The following is an 18,384-nucleotide window of genomic DNA, read 5'->3' as shown; positions in this document are numbered from 1 at the left end:
AACCGGTAGGTATCGTCCATGGGTCCCGTCCTGCATTTGTGGACTCATTCACCACCTGATCCAGAAGTCAGCAGCACTGGAGCCTCCTTTAAAGGGACTTTACATACATAAGTGACCCTGTTCTGAGTAGTTCAGCATCCGAGGGGATGGGGCCCAATACCTCCTGACACATTCCCCTCCCCCAGTCCATACCACCTGCTTCCACTTCATTGTATAAAGTATGGCTGCCGGTAGCCTCAGTTTTCTGCTCTATAATAACTTTTCCTCTGTAATCGGGTTTTAGGATTTTATTTATGAACACAACTTACACTTTGGTTTCCTATTTGAAGCCCTTCTAGATGCAGTGAGGCAGCCTCCTCGGCTTGGGCGGAGGTCACACTTGGTAGCCACTGCATTCAGTGAGTCGGGTTGGTTTTCTGCGCTGCAGCTGCTGTCCGACTCTTAGCTGATGTCCATCATCTCCGTGCTGCAGGCGGTCACCGAGTCTTTCTGGATGTTCTCCATCAGGGACGAGAGCTCGGGGTTGGCTCTGATCTGCATCAGGAACTCGGCCATGCTGTGACTGGTCTCCACCTCCGGGATTGTGAGCAGCGCAGTGATGGTTCTCATAGCCGAGCGCTTCAGCTCATCCTGCTTCTCGAACTCCTGCTTCACGGAGCCAGCCTTTACCTGCGAGCAGAAGGACAATATTATGTATCATTAGGAGGGACAATGATCGGGCTGACTGTTCTGCCCCGGTTACATCACATCAGGGGTCTACACTCCATCTATGCTGAGAAAATCTCTGGACATGTATCCAGTCTCCACGCGCACTCCTGGACTGGTTATTACCAGTGGCCATACCTTGGTGGTGCACGTGGCTCTAAGGGGTTCGATGAGCTGGTCCAGGCGCTGCAGAACGGCACTGGGGCACAGAGTAGCCAAACGGGTGAGGATGATGAAGGTGAGCATCTGCAAAACAAGTAGAGTGATGGGCCGAGAAGGCTTTCGTGGTGCAGACAAGTCGCCCTTCACGGGTCATGTCGGATGATTTCTGGGCTGTATGGAAGCCGCGGCTCAGTTACCCTAATGTCGTAGTGATCTTTCAGTCCGTCCTCCACGTGGTTCAGATATTCGTAGATGTCCAGCTGGTCCAGGCAGCTCTCCAGCAGCGTGTACATGCACTCGAACGCCGCCTTCCGGACATCCAGGCCGTCGTCCACCGTGTGCTTGAATGGGCCCATCTCCACCTGCCATGAAAATACCGGCAAAGATCAGCGAATACCTTGCAGTTACTTATTAAATTACATTTTTTTTATATTAAAGGGGCTACAATGTGCTGTTAAGTGGTGGTTTGAGGACTGGGACCCCCCACCATTCTGAAGTGCGCAGCGGCCGGCACAGAGTGGTGTCCATGCGTCCTTGCACGCTCCTGCAAGCGCTGCCCATTTTGCAGCAGTGTTTTCACTGACCGTGGGGGGTCCCGGTACACAGACGGACAAATATCAGTAGGTCGTAAACACATGAATTAAATGATGGAAAGATGTGAAGAGCTGCAGTACCACACCCAGCCTGAGGACAGGTGTGGCGCTGTTAAGAATCATCCCTTAGAGCATTGATAGTTGCACTGCTAGTCTGATACTGTCTCCTCACCTCACGGATCAGTTCTTTCCGTACTTTGGTCTCTTCGTACACAGGCGGAAGGACTCTGCTCAGAAGTTTCCGCACCAGAGACGGTTTGTTGTGAGCAGCTGAATTAAACATGACCAGAGTGACGCGACGGACATTGGGCTCCGAGTCCTGGAGGGGTTTTAAGAAATCGCCTGTGAATAAAATGCAGGTAAAACTATTTTAGTTCAGGTCGTCTTTACGTTTTCCGTTCACACTTGTAATGCAGGTTGGTGACCACTAGGTGTCAGTCTTGTGTCAGCCCTTACCGATGCAATTCTTCAGGAGGGGGTCAATGGGAGCCGGCTGGTCAGATATGGTGAATTTGATAGCGGTGACAACTGTGCTGCGAGTGTACGGGGAACCTGCGAATCGGGGAACAAGTGATGAAAAGATACACGGCGCATCTGCATGGAGGGCCTGTCATGTGGATGCTGATCTTGTAAATCACACCAGTAAGGCTACGTTCACATTTGCGTTCTGCCGGGCTGCGTCGGACGCAGCCGCGGCGACGCATGCGTCATGCGCCCCTATATTTAACATGGGGGGCGCATAGACATGCGTTCTGCTGCGTTTTGCGATGCATGCGTTTTTTCTGCCCCAAGCGTAGGGCGCAGAGGACGCAGCAAGTTGCATTTTTTTTGCGTCAATTCGGCAAAAAAGGACGCATGCGTCGCAAAACGCTGCGTTTTAGCGTGCGTTTTGTTGCGTTTTTGTTTGCGTTGTGTCTCCGACGCAACATCGCACAACGCAAATGTGAACGTAGCCTAAGGGAACTGCAAAAGCTTAGGAACACACAAGTGTTTAATATTGAGTCCAACAAGATCTCTTTACATCTGCATGTCGCTCCCCCTAGTGGTGACTAGAAATATGTAGTGATCTCCCCCGGTTGGTACTGTATAAATATTTAGTGAACTCCCCCTAGTGGTGGCTGTAAAAATATGTAGTGCACTCCCTCTAATAATGGCTGTATAAATCTGTATGTAGTGAGCTCCCTCTACTGGTGGCTGTATATAAATCTACGTAGTGAGCTCCGCCCAGTGGTGACTGTATAGATCTGTATGTAGTGAGCTCCTCCTAGTAGTGACTGTATAAATCTGTATGTAGCGAGCTCCACCTAGTGGTGGCTGTATAAATCTAGTGAACTCCCCCTAGTGGTGACTATAAGTCTGTATGTAGTGAACTCTCCCTAGTGGTGGCTGTATATATGTGAATGTAGTGTGCTCCCCCTAGTGGTGGCTGTATAAATCTGTATATAGTGAGCTCCCCCTAGTGGTGACTGTATAAGTCTGTATGTGGTGGCTGTATAAATCTGTAGTGAACTCCCCCTAGTGGTGACTGTATAAGTCTGTATGTAGTGAGCTCCCCCTAGTGGGGGCTGTATAAATCTGTATATAGTGAGCTCCTTCTAGTGGTGGCTGTATAAATCTGAATGTAGTGAGCTCCCCCTAGTGGTTGCTGTATAAATTTGTATGTAGTGAGCTCCCCCTAGTGGTGACTGTATAAGTCTGTATGTGGTGGCTGTATAAATCTGTAGTGAACTCCCCCTAGTGGTGACTGTATAAGTCTGTATATAGTGAGCTCCCCCTAGTGGGGGCTGTATAAATCTGTATGTAGTGATCTCCCCCTAGTGGTGACTGTATAAGTCTGTATGTAGTGAGCTCCCTCTAGTGGTGGCTGTATAAATCTGTATATAGTGAGCTCCTTCTAGTGGTGGCTGTATAAATCTGTATGTAGTGATCTCCCCCTAGTGGTGACTGTATAAGTCTGTATGTAGTGAGCTCCCTCTAGTGGTGGCTGTATAAATCTGTATATAGTGAGCTCCTTCTAGTGGTGGCTGTATAAATCTGAATGTAGTGAGCTCCCCCTAGTGGTGGCTGTATAAATCTGTATGTAGTGAGCTCCCTCTAGTGGTGACTGTATAAGTCTGTATGTAGTGTGCTCCCCCTAGTGGTGGCTGTATAAATCTGTATGTAGTGATCTCCCCCTAGTGGTGGCTGTATAAATCTGTATGTAGTGATCTCCCCCTAGTGGTGGCTGTATAAATCTGTATGTAGTGAGCTCCCTCTAGTGGTGACTGTATAAGTCTGTATGTAGTGTGCTCCCCCTAGTGGTGGCTGTATAAATCTGTATGTAGTGAGCTCCCTCTAGTGGTGACTGTATAAGTCTGTATGTAGTGAGCTCCCTCTAGTGGTGACTGTATAAGTCTGTATGTAGTGTGCTCCCCCTAGTGGTGGCTGTATAAATCTGTATGTAGTGATCTCCCCCTAGTGGTGGCTGTATAAATCTGTATGTAGTGAGCTCCCTCTAGTGGTGACTGTATAAGTCTGTATGTAGTGTGCTCCCCCTAGTGGTGGCTGTATAAATCTGTATGTAGTGAGCTCCCTCTAGTGGTGGCTGTATAAATCTGTATGTAGTGATCTCCCCCTAGTGGTGGCTGTATAAATCTGTATGTAGTGATCTCCCCCTAGTGGTGACTGTATAAGTCTGTATGTAGTGAGCTCCCTCTAGTGGTGGCTGTATAAATCTGTATATAGTGAGCTCCTTCTAGTGGTGGCTGTATAAATCTGTATGTAGTGAGCTCCCTCTAGTGGTGACTGTATAAGTCTGTATGTAGTGTGCTCCCCCTAGTGGTGGCTGTATAAATCTGTATGTAGTGAGCTCCCTCTAGTGGTGACTGTATAAGTCTGTATGTAGTGTGCTCCCCCTAGTGGTGGCTGTATAAATCTGTATATAGTGAGCTCCCTCTAGTGGTGGCTGTATAAATCTGAATGTAGTGAGCTCCCCCTAGTGGTTGCTGTATAAATTTGTATGTAGTGAGCTCCCCCTAGTGGTGGCCATATAAATATGTAGTGAACTCCCCCTAGTGGTCGCTGTATAAATCACCTGAGCTCAGCTGTTTGCACAGCCGCGGCAGGAGTTGTTCTGGGTTCACAAGGGTCAGTTTTCCCACACATTCGGCCACCACGTTCCTGGTGCCTTCCTCTGCAGCCTCGCAGTGCTCCAGCAGCAGTTTCCAGACATCTTCCTGGTACGGTCGCAGCTCCTCGCTGGGTAGGCATGTAAGCGCTTCTTTAAGAGAGTGGAGGAGCAGATACTGCCTTCTGAGCTGACCTCCAATTTCATGTAACAGGAAGGGCAGGAAATCTGCAGGGCTGCCCACACAGGCATTGCCAAGGGCATACGATGCTGCAGATTTCACCTCCTCGCTGGGAGACGCAAAAGCCTCGAGGATCACAGTCTTTAGCTCCTTCTGCTGGCTGCCAAGGCTCCGCTTGCGCCCAATTTCTGCCAGTGTCAAGAACGCCAACACCTTCACTGGGTCTCCAACACGGGGATTTTTGGCATCTTGTATGAATTGGGTAATGGAAGCATTGGATTCCTTAGGGCAGGCACTGGCCAAAGTGGCCACGCACTTGGCCACGGAATGGAAGGCCTGTTTGTGAAGGGTGGGCCCAGTGGACTGGACAGGACCGGTGAGTTGTTTGAGAAGATCGGCATATCCAAGGTGAGCTGTGTGGCTCATGACCAGCGCCTGCAAGAAGGAAAGAATGGACGCCAAGGCGCCTCCTTGGAGGAGAGCCGAGTGCACCAGCTGGAACAATTGGGGAAGGATGCGGGAACTAAGTTTGGGAAGAGAAGCCGGATGTGCAGATACCAAGGTGGTGAGAAAGTCTACAGACACTTGAGCCAAATGCATGTCCGATTCCACCAGAAGAGACGGAAGCTCCTCCAACACGGGCTCCAACATGGCGGGCTTCAAACAGTCATTGTAGTTCCTGACTAACACCTCAAGGGCCGATACTGTTCCTAGCCTGAGGGCTCGCTGGTTCTTACGTAGGAAGGACGCCAGAATCGGCAGTGCGTCCTTCAGCAAAGGCCGCAGGTCAATCTTGAGAGGAGATCCTGCAATGAGGGTGAGAACCCTCACCGCCGTCAGTCTCGTGATTTCATTGCGGAGACGTTCAAGAATGAGTAGGAGAGTGGATGGGAGATCATTCCCCAGTTGGTCTCCAAGATGGCTTATGAGATGACCCATGCAAGACAAAGCCCTCTCCTTCACCTCCTGGTCAATATCTGTCGCCTGCAATCTTTTCAATGTGGCGCTGAATAGCTCTTTGGTATAGGGCGAAGGCTCGGGGATCTTGGCCTGGTCCAGCGGTCGGATCACTTTTACCAACTGTTGAGCCACCAGCAGGGCTTCCGAGGTGATCTTGTAGAAGGTGTCAGAAATACAGGCGACCACCGGAGGTAAGAGGGCTGGAAGGTGAGGCTGGAAGCATTCGGGGGGATGACAGTTGAGGATGACGTGAAGGAACATCAGCGTATCCAGGCGCATGTTGGAGCTGCTGCCTTTGTCCGTCAAGGAGAAGGCGAGACCTATCGGTGGAAACACATATGGCCACTACAAGAAGACTTCTCCACCCAGTGCTGTCTATGGATATCATGGAGTCCTACCTGGAACCAATGCAGGGATATGCTGGGAGAGGCAGCCAGGAAGGGCAGCGGTCAGCTCTGTAAGAACTGCAAAGCATCCCTGACGAGACTTGAAGCTCTTATCCCTGAGCAGTTTCTGGAGAGACTTCATAACCGATGGAACCTAGGAAGGAAGGAGACCAAGGTGGTGACCAACAAGCATTGGCATTTAGAAGGCTCTTTGCCTCCCGACTTTGGTCACCTGTTTCTGCAGAGCGCTAAGAGGACTGTCCCCCTTATCTGAGGCCTCCACATTCTGTCTGCAGCTGTGAGAGCAGCGAGTCTGCCTGAGCATCGAGATGTACGCAGAGAACATGTCCGCCTTCACGTTCTCCTCTCTTTCCTTAAATCGTGAAATGATCGCTGGAGCCGCTGACCTATAAAATTCTGATAAAAGATCGGGTCTGGCGGTGATCAGAGTCTCCAGGCACTTAGCAGCTGAACGCCTGACTTTCCAGCTCATATCATCATCATCGCTGTATTCTTCATCACTCTCTAGAGACACAAAACCAACAGCAATGTTTATATTCTACTGTACATAGGGGCAGTATTATAGCAGTTATATTCTCATACATAGGGGCAGTATTATAGTAGTTATATTCTCATACATAGGGGCAGTATTATAGCAGTTATATTCTACTGTACATAGGGACAGTATTATAGCAGTTATATTCTACTGTACATAGGGGCAGTATTATAGTAGCTATATTCTTGTACATAGGAGCAGTATTATAGCAGTTATATTCTCATACATAGGGGCAGTATTATAGTAGTTATATTCTTGTACATAGGAGCAGTATTATAGCAGTTATATTCTCATACATAGGAGCAGTATTATAGTAGTTATATTCTTGTACATAGGAGCAGTATTATAGCAGTTATATTCTCATACATAGGGGAAGTATTATAGTAGTTATATTCTTGTACATTGGAGCAGTATTATAGTAGTTATATTCTCATACATAGGGGCAGTATTATAGCAGTTATATTCTACTGTACATAGGGGCAGTAGTATAGCAGTTATATTCTACTGTACATAGGGGCAGTATTATAGCAGTTATATTCTACTGTACATAGGGGCAGTATTATAGCAGTTATATTCTACTGTACATAGGGGCAGTATTATAGCAGTTATATTCTACTGTACATAGGGGCAGTATTATAGCAGTTATATTCTCATACATAGGGGTAGTATTACAGTAGTCATATTCTTGTACATAGGGGCAGTATTATAGAAGATATTCTTGTATATAGGAGCAGTATTATAGTAGTTATATTCTTGTACATAGGGAGCAGTATTATAGTAGTTATATTCTTGTACATAGGAGCAGTATTATAGCAGTTATATTCTTGTACATAGGAGCAGTATTATAGTAGTTATATTCTTGTACATAGGGGCAGTATTATAGTAGTTATATTCTTGTACATAGGGGCGGTATTATAGTAGTTATATTCTTGTACATAGGGGCGGTATTATAGTAGTTATATTCTTGAACATAGGGGCAGTATTATAGTAGTTATATTCTTGTACATAGGGGCAGTATTATAGTAGTTATATTCTTGTACATAGGGGACAGTATTATAGTAGTTATATTCTTGTACATAGGGGGACAGTATTATAGTAGTTATATTCTTGTACATAGGAGCGGTATTATAGTAGTTATATTCTTGTACATAGGGGCGGTATTATAGTATTATATTCTTGTATATGGGGCAGTATTATAGTAGTTATATTCTTGTACATAGGAGCAGTATTATAGTAGTTATATTCTTGTACATAGGAGTAGTATTATAGTAGTTATATTCTTGTACATAGGGGCAGTATTATAGTAGTTATATTCTTGTACATAGGAGTAGTATTATAGTAGTTATATTCTTGTACATAGGGGCAGTATTATAGTAGTTATATTCTTGTACATAGGAGCAGTATTATAGTAGTTATGTTCTCGTACATAGGAGCAGTATTATAGTAGTTATATTCTTGTACATAGGAGCAGTATTATAGTAGTTATATTCTTGTACATAGGAGCAGTATTATAGTAGTTATATTCTTGTACATAGGGGGCAGTATTATAGTAGTTATATTCTTGTACATAGGAGTAGTATTATAGTAGTTATATTCTTGTACATAGGGGCAGTATTATAGTAGTTATATTCTTGTACATAGGAGCAGTATTATAGTAGTTATGTTCTCGTACATAGGAGCAGTATTATAGTAGTTATATTCTTGTACATAGGAGCAGTATTATAGTAGTTATATTCTTGTACATAGGGGCAGTATTATAGTAGTTATATTCTTGTACATAGGGGGCAGTATTATAGTAGTTATATTCTTGTACATAGGAGCAGTATTATAGTAGTTATATTCTTGTACATAGGAGCAGTATTATAGTAGTTATATTCTTGTACATAGGGGGCAGTATTATAGTAGTTATATTCTTGTACATAGGAGCAGTATTATAGTAGTTATATTCTTGTACATAGGAGCAGTATTATAGTAGTTATATTCTTGTACATAGGGGGCAGTATTATAGTTGTTATATTCTTGTACATAGGAGCAGTATTATAGTAGTTATATTCTTGTACATAGGAGCAGTATTATAGTAGTTATATTCTTGTACATAGGGGGCAGTATTATAGTTGTTATATTCTTGTACATAGGGGGCAGTATTATAGTAGTTATATTCTTGTACATGGGGGCCAGTATTGTAGTAGTTATATGTTTGTACATAGGGGCAGTATTTGAGGGTCATACCTGGTTCTTCTTCACTTTCTGTCTCCATCGTCTCCTCTTCCTCTTCACTATCATAGTTGTAGTTAGGGTCATAAGAAATATACTTCAGACATAAATCCATGACTGTGGGGACATAAGGTGATATTTCTTTGGGGCAGCGTCTGATGAAGGAGTCCAGAGCCTGGAAACACTGCTCTTGCAGCTCATCATCTTCCACTTTACAGAACCCCACCACTAGGGGCACTATTCTCTCTAGATGTGGCCCTGGAGAAAGGACAGATGGGATGAGGAGGTAATAAATGATAATGTTCCTATAATATGCATTGGCATCGTGCCGCCTTCCTTACCCAGTCTGTGTCCGGCCTGCATGCTGACAGCGGCCACACACTGAATATACGTTCTAGTGGTGGATGTGGATTCGTTCTTTTTCATTTCGGCCACCAGATGTTCCAGCAGTTCTGTGAACAGGTTTCCATTGCAGGTTTGCACCAGGTGCCCCAGCGCCAGCACCGCTCTCTTCCTCACTGCAAGACGAGGACTGGTGAGCTGGGGCAGAAGACAGCTGAGGATGGAGGGGTGGAAGGAGTAGAGCGCTCCTCCCAATCTGCTGGGGGCATAGAGGAGATGAGATGGAGCCACAACAAAAATACACTCAAATATCAAAAGACTGACCGTCACCTGCAAACCGAAATCAGGTGTGTACAGGAGCTTACTAAGAGCAGCCATCGCCATATGTAACTAACAAAATAATGCTGTACTCTGTAGCGCTATAGCATGACAACGTGAAATATATGGAATATGAATCACATTACTGCACTAGAAAATATGAAAAATTGAGAAAGTATGAGATAAGTATTCTCAATTTTTCATATCTTCCAGTGCAGTAATGCGAATCATATTTATATATTTCATGTTGTCATGCTACAGCGCTATAGAGTGCAGCATTATTATGTTGGTAACAAAAATAAACTTCCTATAAAGAATCATCTCACCTTCCCAACATGTCCGACAATATATCAAGAGCCTCCAGCTGCACCGCAGCATCATCCCGCTTTCCTATAGCTCCGGTCAGTTGTCCTGTGATCTTCCTGCACACATTGGCGGCTAAAGTAGAGCCTGCAGGAAAACCATAAGAAATTAATTGATAATATGCATTATACTACTGATCCTGAGTTACATCCTGTATTATACCCCAGAGCTGCACTCACTATTCTGCTGGTGCAGTCACTGTGTACATACATTACATTACTGATCCTGAGTTACCTCCTGTATTATACCCCAGAGCTGCGCTCACTATTCTGCTGGTGCAGTCACTGTGTACATACATTACATTACTGATCCTGAGTTACCTCCTGTATTATACCCCAGAGCTGCGCTCACTATTCTGCTGGTGCAGTCACTGTGTACATACATTACATTACTGATCCTGAGTTACATCCTGTATTATACTCCAGAGCTGCACTCACTATTCTGCTGGTGCAGTCACTGTGTACATACATTACATTACTGATCCTGAGTTACCTCCTGTATTATACCCCAGAGCTGCGCTCACTATTCTGCTGGTGCAGTCACTGTGTACATACATTACATTACTGATCCTGAGTTACCTCCTGTATTATACCCCAGAGCTGCGCTCACTATTCTGCTGGTGCAGTCACTGTGTACATACATTACATTACTGATCCTGAGTTACATCCTGTATTATACTCCAGAGCTGCACTCACTATTCTGCTGGTGCAGTCACTGTGTACATACATTACATTACTGATCCTGAGTTACATCCTGTATTATACCCCAGAGCTGCACTCACTATTCTGCTGGTGCAGTCACTGTGTACATACATTACATTACTGATCCTGAGTTACATCCTGTATTATACTCCAGAGCTGCACTCACTATTCTGCTGGTGCAGTCACTGTGTACATACATTACTGATCCTGAGTTACATCCTGTATTATACCCCAGAGCTGCACTCACTATTCTACAGGTGCGGTCACTGTGTACACACATTACATTACTGATCCTGAGTTACATCCTGTATTATACCCCAGAGCTGCACTCACTATTCTTCTGGTGCAGTCACAGTGTACATACATTACATTACTGATCTTGAGTTACATCCTGTATTATACCCCAGAGCTGCACTCACTATTCTGCTGGTGCAGTCACTGTGTACATACATTACATTACTGATCCTGAGTTACATCCTGTATTATACCCCAGAGCTGCACTCACTATTCTGCTGGTGCAGTCACAGTGTACATACATTACATTACTGATCCTGAGTTACATCCTGTATTATACCTCAGAGCTGCACTCACTATTCTGCTGGTGCAGTCACAGTGTACATACATTACATTACTGATCCTGAGTTACATCCTGTATTATACCCCAGAGCTGCACTCACTATTCTGCTGGTGCAGTCATAGTGTACATACGTTACATTACTGATCCTGAGTTACATCCTGTATTATACCCCAGGGCTGCACTCACTATTCTGCTGGTGCAGTCACTGTGTACATACATTAATGATCCTGAGTTACATCCTGTATTATACTCCAGAGCTGCACTCACTATTCTGCTGGTGCAGTCACTGTGTACATACATTACATTACTGATCCTGAGTTACATCCTGTATTATACCCCAGAGCTGCACTCACTATTCTGCTGGTGCAGTCACTGTGTACATACATTACATTACTGATCCCGAGTTACATCCTGTATTATACCCAGAGCTGCATTCACTATTCTGCTGGTGCAGTCACTGTGTACATACATTACATTACTGATTCTGAGTTACATCCTGTATTATACTCCAGAGCTGCACTCACTATTCTGCTGGTGCAGTCACTGTGTACATACATTACATACTGATCCTGAGTTACATCCTGTATTATACTCCAGAGCTGCACTCACTATTCTGCTGGTGCAGTCACTGTGTACATACATTACATTACTGATCCTGAGTTACATCCTGTATTATACTCCAGAGCTGCACTCACTATTCTGCTGGTGCAGTCACTGTGTACATACATTAGATTACTGATCCTGAGTTACATCCTGTATTATACTCCAGAGCTGCACTCACTATTCTGCTGGTGCAGTCACTGTGTACATACATTACATTACTGATCCTGAGTTACATCCTGTATTATACTCCAGAGCTGCACTCACTATTCTGCTGGTGCAGTCACTGTGTACATACATTACATTACTGATCCTGAGTTACATCATGTATTATACCCCAGAGCTGCACTCACTATTCTGCTGGTGCAGTCACTGTGTACATACATTACATTACTGATCCTGAGTTACCTCCTGTATAAGGGTATGTTCACACGTTCCTGATTTCCATCCTTTTTTTTTCAGGACTGTTTTTTAAAAAACTGCAGCTCTTGGCAGAAAACGCAGGTCCTTTTTTTGGTCCTTTTTTGGTCCTTTTTTGATGCGTTTTTTGATGCGTTTTTTGATGCGTTTTTTGATGCGTTTTTTGATGCAGTTTTCTAGCCAGAGTCTGTGTGTTTTCTAGGAATTTTTTTAGGGTTAAAATGGCTGAACATACCCTAACCCTACCCCTAACCCTACCCCTAACCCTAACCCTACCCCTAACCCTACCCCTAACCCTAACCCTAACCCTACCCCTAACCCTACCCCTAACCCTACCCCTAACCCTATTCTAACCTTAGTGAAAAAAAAAAAATTCTTTATTTTTTTATTGTCCCTACCTATGGGGGTGACAAAGGGGGGGGGGGTCATTTACTATTTTTTTTATTTTGATCACTGAGATAGGTTATATCTCAGTGATCAAAATGCACTTTGTAACGAATCTGCCGGCGTGCAGATTCGGTGGGCGCACTGCGCATGCGCCCGCCATTTTGCAAGATGGCGGCGCCCAGGGAGAAGACGGCCGGACGGACAACGGGACCGGGTAAGTATAAGGGGGGGGAGATGGGGGCACGGGGGGGGCGTCGGAGCATGGGGGGGTGGGATTGGGGCACGGGGGGGCAGCCACACTGCAGCGGTTCTGCACCACAAACCGCAGTAAAACCCGCAGATATTTTTTTCATCTGCGGGTTTTACTGCGGGTTTGACCTCACAATGGAGGTCTATGGGTGCAGAACCGCTGCTGTTTTACAAAAAGAAGTGACATGGTACTTCTTTTTTACCGCAGCTAATCAGTGCGGTTTTTTTTTTCAATTCAGGACCATGTGCACAGTGGGTCCTGTTTTCCATAGGGTACAGTGTACTGTACCCTGCATGGAAAACAGCCGCAGAACCGCAGCGGCAAAACCGCTGCGTTTCCGTGGTAAAAAACGCACTGTGTGAACATGGCCTTATACTCCAGAGCTGCACTCACTATTCTGCTGGTGCAGTCACTGTGTACATACATTACATTACTGATCCTGAGTTACATCCTGTATTATACTCCAAAGCTGCACTCACTATTCTGCTGGTGCAGTCACTGTGTACATACATAACTGATCCTGAGTTATATCCTGTATTATACCCCAGAGCTGCACTCAATATTCTGCTGGTGGAGTCACTGTGTACATACATTACATTACTGATCCTGAGTTATCTCCTGTATTATACTCCAGAGCTGCACTCAATATTCTGCTGGTGCAGTCACTGTGTACATACATAACTGATCCTGAGTGACATCCTGCATTATACTGCAGAGCTGCACTCACTATTCTGCTGGTGCAGTTACTGTGTACATACATTACATTACTGATCCTGAGTTACATCCTGTATTATACTCCAGAGCTGCACTCACTATTCTGCTGGTGCAGTCACTGTGTACATACATTACATTACTGATCCTGAGTTACCTCCTGTATTATACCCCAGAGCTGCACTCACTATTCTGCTGGTGCAGTCACTGTGTACACACATTACATTACTGATCCTGAGTTATCTCCTGTATTATACTCCAGAGCTGCACTCACTATTCTGCTGGTGCAGTCACTGTGTACACACATTACATTACTGATCCTGAGTCATCTCCTGTATTATACTCCAGAGCTGCACTCACTATTCTGCTGGTGCAGTCACTGTGTACATACATTACATTACTGATCCTGAGTTACATCCTGTATTATACTCCAGCGCTGCACTCACTATTCTGCTGGTGCAGTCACTGTGTACATACATTACATTACTGATCCTGAGTTACATCCTGTATTATACTCCAGAGCTGCACTCACTATTCTGCTGGTGCAGTCACTGTGTACACACATTACATTACTGATCCTGAGCATGTAAAGCGCCATGGAATAAATGGCGCTATAAAAATGTATAATAATAATAATAATCTCCTGTATTATACTCCAGAGCTGCACTCACTATTCTGCTGGTGCAGTCACTGTGTACATACATTACATTACTGATCCTGAGTTACATCCTGTATTATACTCCAGAGCTGCACTCACTATTCTGCTGGTGCAGCCACTGTGTACATTAGTGACCCAGAGTTACATCACCAATAGTCTATGTCTCTCCTCTGATGTTTCCCAATTTTCTCCATTGTGCCCCAGCGTGTACCTGAGGTTGCTGCGGGAAGTTCCAGTATAACAGTCTTTAGTCCGATGCTGCAGATATCTCTCAGCTGTTCCTTCTCGGATAGCATGTTACTGCACAGAGTATCCACGATCATCTCCACCTGATGCTCCTTCACTTTTCCCACCAGAGGTCCAAGGCTGCAGAAAGCCATGGGAGTCCAAACCAACATTCAAAATCAGGAATAGAGTAAATATGGAGGCATGAAAAAGCCATAGAATGTGTAACTGATTGGTTATCCTTTACATGTGGGGCTTGTAGAACCTCAATAACTGTGAATGTATAGTGGAGAACTAGAGATAGATGGACCTCAACTATAAATATATGGTGGGAACTTGGAGATAGAGGGACCTCATTTGTGAATGTATGGTGAGAACTTGGAGATAGAGGGACCTCAACTGTGAATGTATGGTGGAGAACTGGAGATAGAGGGACCTCATCTGTGAATGTATGGTGGAGAACTGGAGATAGAGGGACCTCAACTGTGAATGTATGGTGGAGAACTGGAGATAGAGGGACCTCAACTGTGAATGTATGGTGGAGAACTGGAGATAGAGGAACCTCAATTGTGAATGTATGGTGAGAACTTGGAGATAGAGGGACCTCAACTATGAATGTATGGTGGAGAACTGGAGATAGAGGGACCTCAACTGTGAATGTATGGTGAGAACTTGGAGATAGAGGGACTTCAACTATGAATGTATGGTGGAGAACGGGAGATAGAGGGGCCTCAACTGTGAATGTATAGTGGAGAACTGGAGATAGAGGGACCTCAATTGTGAATGTATGGTGAGAACTTGGAGATAAAGAGACTTCAACTGTGAATGTATGGTGGGATCTTGGAGATAGAGGGACCTCAACTATGAATGTATGTTGGAGAACTGGAGACAGAGGGATCTCAACTGTGAATGTATGGTGGGGACCTGGAGATAGAGGAACCTCAACTATGAATGTATGGTGGAGAATGGGAGATAGAGGGACCTCAACTGTGAATGTATGGTGGAGAACTGGAGATAGAGGGACCTCAACTGTGAATGTATGGTGGAGAACTGGAGATAGAGGGACCTCAACTGTGAATGTATGGTGGAGAACTGGAGATAGAGGGACCTCAACTGTGAATGTATGGTGGAGAACTGGAGATAGAGTGACCTCAACTGTGAATGTATGGTGGGGACCTGGAGATAGAGGGACCTCAACTATAAATGTATGGTGGAGAACGGGAGATAGAGGGACCTCAACTGTGAATGTATGGTGGAGAACTGGAGATAGAGGGACCTCAACTGTGAATGTATGGTGGAGAACTGGAGACGGAGGGACCTCAACTGTGAATGTATGGTGGAGAACTGGAGATAGAGGGACCTCATTTGTGAATGTATGGTGAGAACTTGGAGATAGAGGGACCTCAACTATGAATGTATGGTGGAGAACTGGAGATAGAGGGACCTCAACTGTGAATGTATGGTGGAGAACGGGAGATAGAGGGGTCTCAACTGTGAATGTATGGTGGAGAACTGGAGATAGAGGGACCTCAACTGTGAATGTATGGTGGAGAACTGGAGATAGAGGGACCTCAACTGTGAATGTATGGTGGAGAACTGGAGATAGAGGGACCTCATTTGTGAATGTATGGTGAGAACTTGGAGATAGAGGGACCTCAACTATGAATGTATGGTGGAGAACTGGAGATAGAGGGACCTCAACTGTGAATGTATGGTGGAGAACGGGAGATAGAGGGGCCTCAACTGTGAATGTATAGTGGAGAACTGGAGATAGAGGGACCTCAATTGTGAATGTATGGTGAGAACTTGGAGATAAAGAGACTTCAACTGTGAATGTATGGTGGGGACCTGGAGATGGAGGAACCTCAACTATGAATGTATGGTGGAGAACTGGAGATAGAGGGACCTCAACTGTGAATGTATGGTGGAGAACTGGAGATAGAGGGACCTCAACTGTGAATGTATGGTGGAGAACTGGAGATAGAGGGACCTCAACTGTGAATGTATGGTGGAGAACTGGAGATAGAGGGACCTCAACTGTGAATGTATGGTGGAGAACTGGAGATAGAGTGACCTCAACTGTGAAAGTAGTGTAGACAATAATGGTAGAAGTGTATGAAGACCATGAATGATGTTTAGGAGCTGATGGGGAAGTGATGAATTTTACAGACAATGAACAGGAGGGTCACTGGGTCCCCACACCTCTCTCACCATTTCACTGCTAAGTTCTGCACCTCTCCATTTTTGTCTTCCAGCAGCTTCAGCAGCATTTTCACCACCCTCCGCTCGCTGTCCTCATCTAACTTGATGGAGTCCTTCTGCAGCTCCACCATCAGGTCATTTGTGGCCATGAACCTTTAACAGGAAGCAGAAAAAGTGTAAAATCCAATATCTCCAGGCCACGTGCCCTACATTTTATCATTGAATGGTATCTAGTGTTCTCTGTGATCAGCCATGGAAACCTGAACTGTAGTTTATATACGTAAACCGGGTGACGGATCAGAAGTGCGGAAATCTCCCCACCCCCCTGACCAGGTATCTCCAGCACTGAGGACCTCTATATACATTAATATCTCATTATAATGCTCCTGCACGATTATACGGCGGGCATTTTTGTCTTGCGGAATTCCGTCTACTTGGCAATCAGTTCTCTACTTAAAGGGTCATTGCTATAAAAATGTCTTCAGAATAAATGAAATCCAGGAACGTGCGGTGGGGTCCCGTAGGAATGGCGAGCACCTGTGCCCCCATTATTTCCCGATGACTGATCGGAGGGTGTAGCATTTATCTCCATAGATGTAATCCTACATAGATCCCCTGCCCTCCGGTTCCGTCCAGGCCCCCTCCTCACCTGAAGTCCTTGTCACTGGAAGTCATCTTCTCCAGCAGGCTGGAGATATGATAGGTGACATTGCTCATGGTGACAGCAGCACTGCAGCCAGTCTACAGGGAATCGCAGGGGGACACGGGGGCTGCAACTTTTGACCCCTGTACGGAGAAAATATGGCGACGAGAGTCATGCGGGGGTGAGGGGATTGTGTTTGCTGTCCCCTCTTTGGAAGTAACTGGAAAACCTGACACTGCTGGGATATTAATAGATGGAAAGACCCCTGCTGGACACCAGGCAGAAATACAGGGGGGGGGGGGTGCGCGACCATAATAACAGGGGGATACTGAAAAGTGAAACAAACTAACAACAAAAGTCAGATGGATAATAGTAAAACCTGGCAACCCCTGCAACAATCCAGCATAGAAATAACATGCAGAATCAACTGACAACAATGAATTAAAGTAAAAGATACAATGAAGGGTCAGAGAAATAGCCACAACCTGACTCAATGCACATAATAATCAATCATCACACCCCAGGGAAATGCAGGATTGTAATAATTGTAATAAACACCATGGCTGGCAATTAAGTGCAAATGGAAACTTGATATTTTTGTGAAACCTGATAAAGTGCCAGTGCATGAAATCAATAATAAATATCACTGCACCATCAAGTCTAAAGCAGTGAAGTGCATGATATAACTAGATATAATAAGTGGGGATGTGATTGTCTATTAGCAGCTGTCAATCTGATTAATAAGAACTATATCAGAAGTTTGCGCTGACACTGATGCCCCCTGGGCCTGCAGGACAGCTTGGATTTCTTTGGAACTTGATTGGGGCTTAGCCACCATCCGGACTGTCCTGCCTTACAACTTTTCATCAATTTTTCATTCCACGTCCAGGGAGATTAGCTACAGTGCCATGGGTTGTAAACTTATTGATTATGTTGGGCGCTGTGGACAAAGAAACATCAAGATCTCTGGAGACGGACTTGTAACCTTGAGATTGTGGATATTGTTCAACTATTTTGGTTCTCGTGTCCTCAGACCTGTCCTGTGTCCTCTGACCTCTGTCCCCTGTCCTGTGTCTCCTGTCCTCTGTCACTTGTTCTGTGACCTCTGTCCCCTGCCCTGTGTC

At 45.1% G+C, this 18,384-nt stretch overlaps 1 protein-coding gene across 2 annotated transcripts; it reads right to left on the bottom strand.

The window, feature by feature from the left end:
* Nucleotides 1–273: 273 nt before the first annotated feature.
* LOC138647302 (cullin-associated NEDD8-dissociated protein 1-like) lies at nt 274–17,432 on the bottom strand. 2 transcript variants are annotated; one of them, XM_069736223.1, is made up of 14 exons: nt 17,267–17,432; nt 16,627–16,770; nt 14,402–14,556; nt 9,850–9,973; nt 9,205–9,461; nt 8,879–9,121; nt 6,326–6,618; nt 6,106–6,247; nt 4,534–6,027; nt 1,917–2,012; nt 1,633–1,802; nt 1,065–1,229; nt 844–951; nt 274–669 (listed from the first exon to the last, which is right to left on the bottom strand). In XM_069736223.1, exons 1-14 carry the CDS (start codon nt 17,332–17,334, stop codon nt 442–444), a joined length of 3,687 nt encoding a protein of 1,228 aa, XP_069592324.1. In that variant the 5' UTR covers nt 17,335–17,432; the 3' UTR covers nt 274–441. The 2 variants fall into 2 exon arrangements, with proteins under 2 accessions (XP_069592324.1, XP_069592323.1); XM_069736222.1 differs by having other exon boundaries at nt 321–669; nt 9,205–9,464; nt 17,267–17,399.
* Between the last annotated feature and the right edge of the window lie 952 nt (nt 17,433–18,384).

The sequence above is a fragment of the Ranitomeya imitator genome, chromosome 8, assembly GCF_032444005.1.
Source record: "Ranitomeya imitator isolate aRanImi1 chromosome 8, aRanImi1.pri, whole genome shotgun sequence".
Classification (NCBI taxonomy): Eukaryota; Metazoa; Chordata; class Amphibia; order Anura; family Dendrobatidae; genus Ranitomeya; species Ranitomeya imitator.
The sequence above is the reverse complement of the archived record's forward strand: the minus strand, read 5'-3'. Positions and strand labels throughout refer to the sequence as shown.

Bases quoted from the DNA above. Each gene is read 5' to 3' on its own strand.
- LOC138647302 (XM_069736222.1), bottom strand. From the start codon at position 17,334: ATGAGCAATGTCACCTATCATATCTCCAGCCTGCTGGAGAAGATGACT. The intron at 9,122-9,204 runs GTAAGGAAGGCG...TCCTTTCTCCAG, and splicing joins GCAGGCCGGACACAGACTGG to GGCCACATCTAGAGAGAATA. The intron at 6,248-6,325 runs GTGACCAAAGTC...CTTCCTTCCTAG, and splicing joins TTAGCGCTCTGCAGAAACAG to GTTCCATCGGTTATGAAGTC.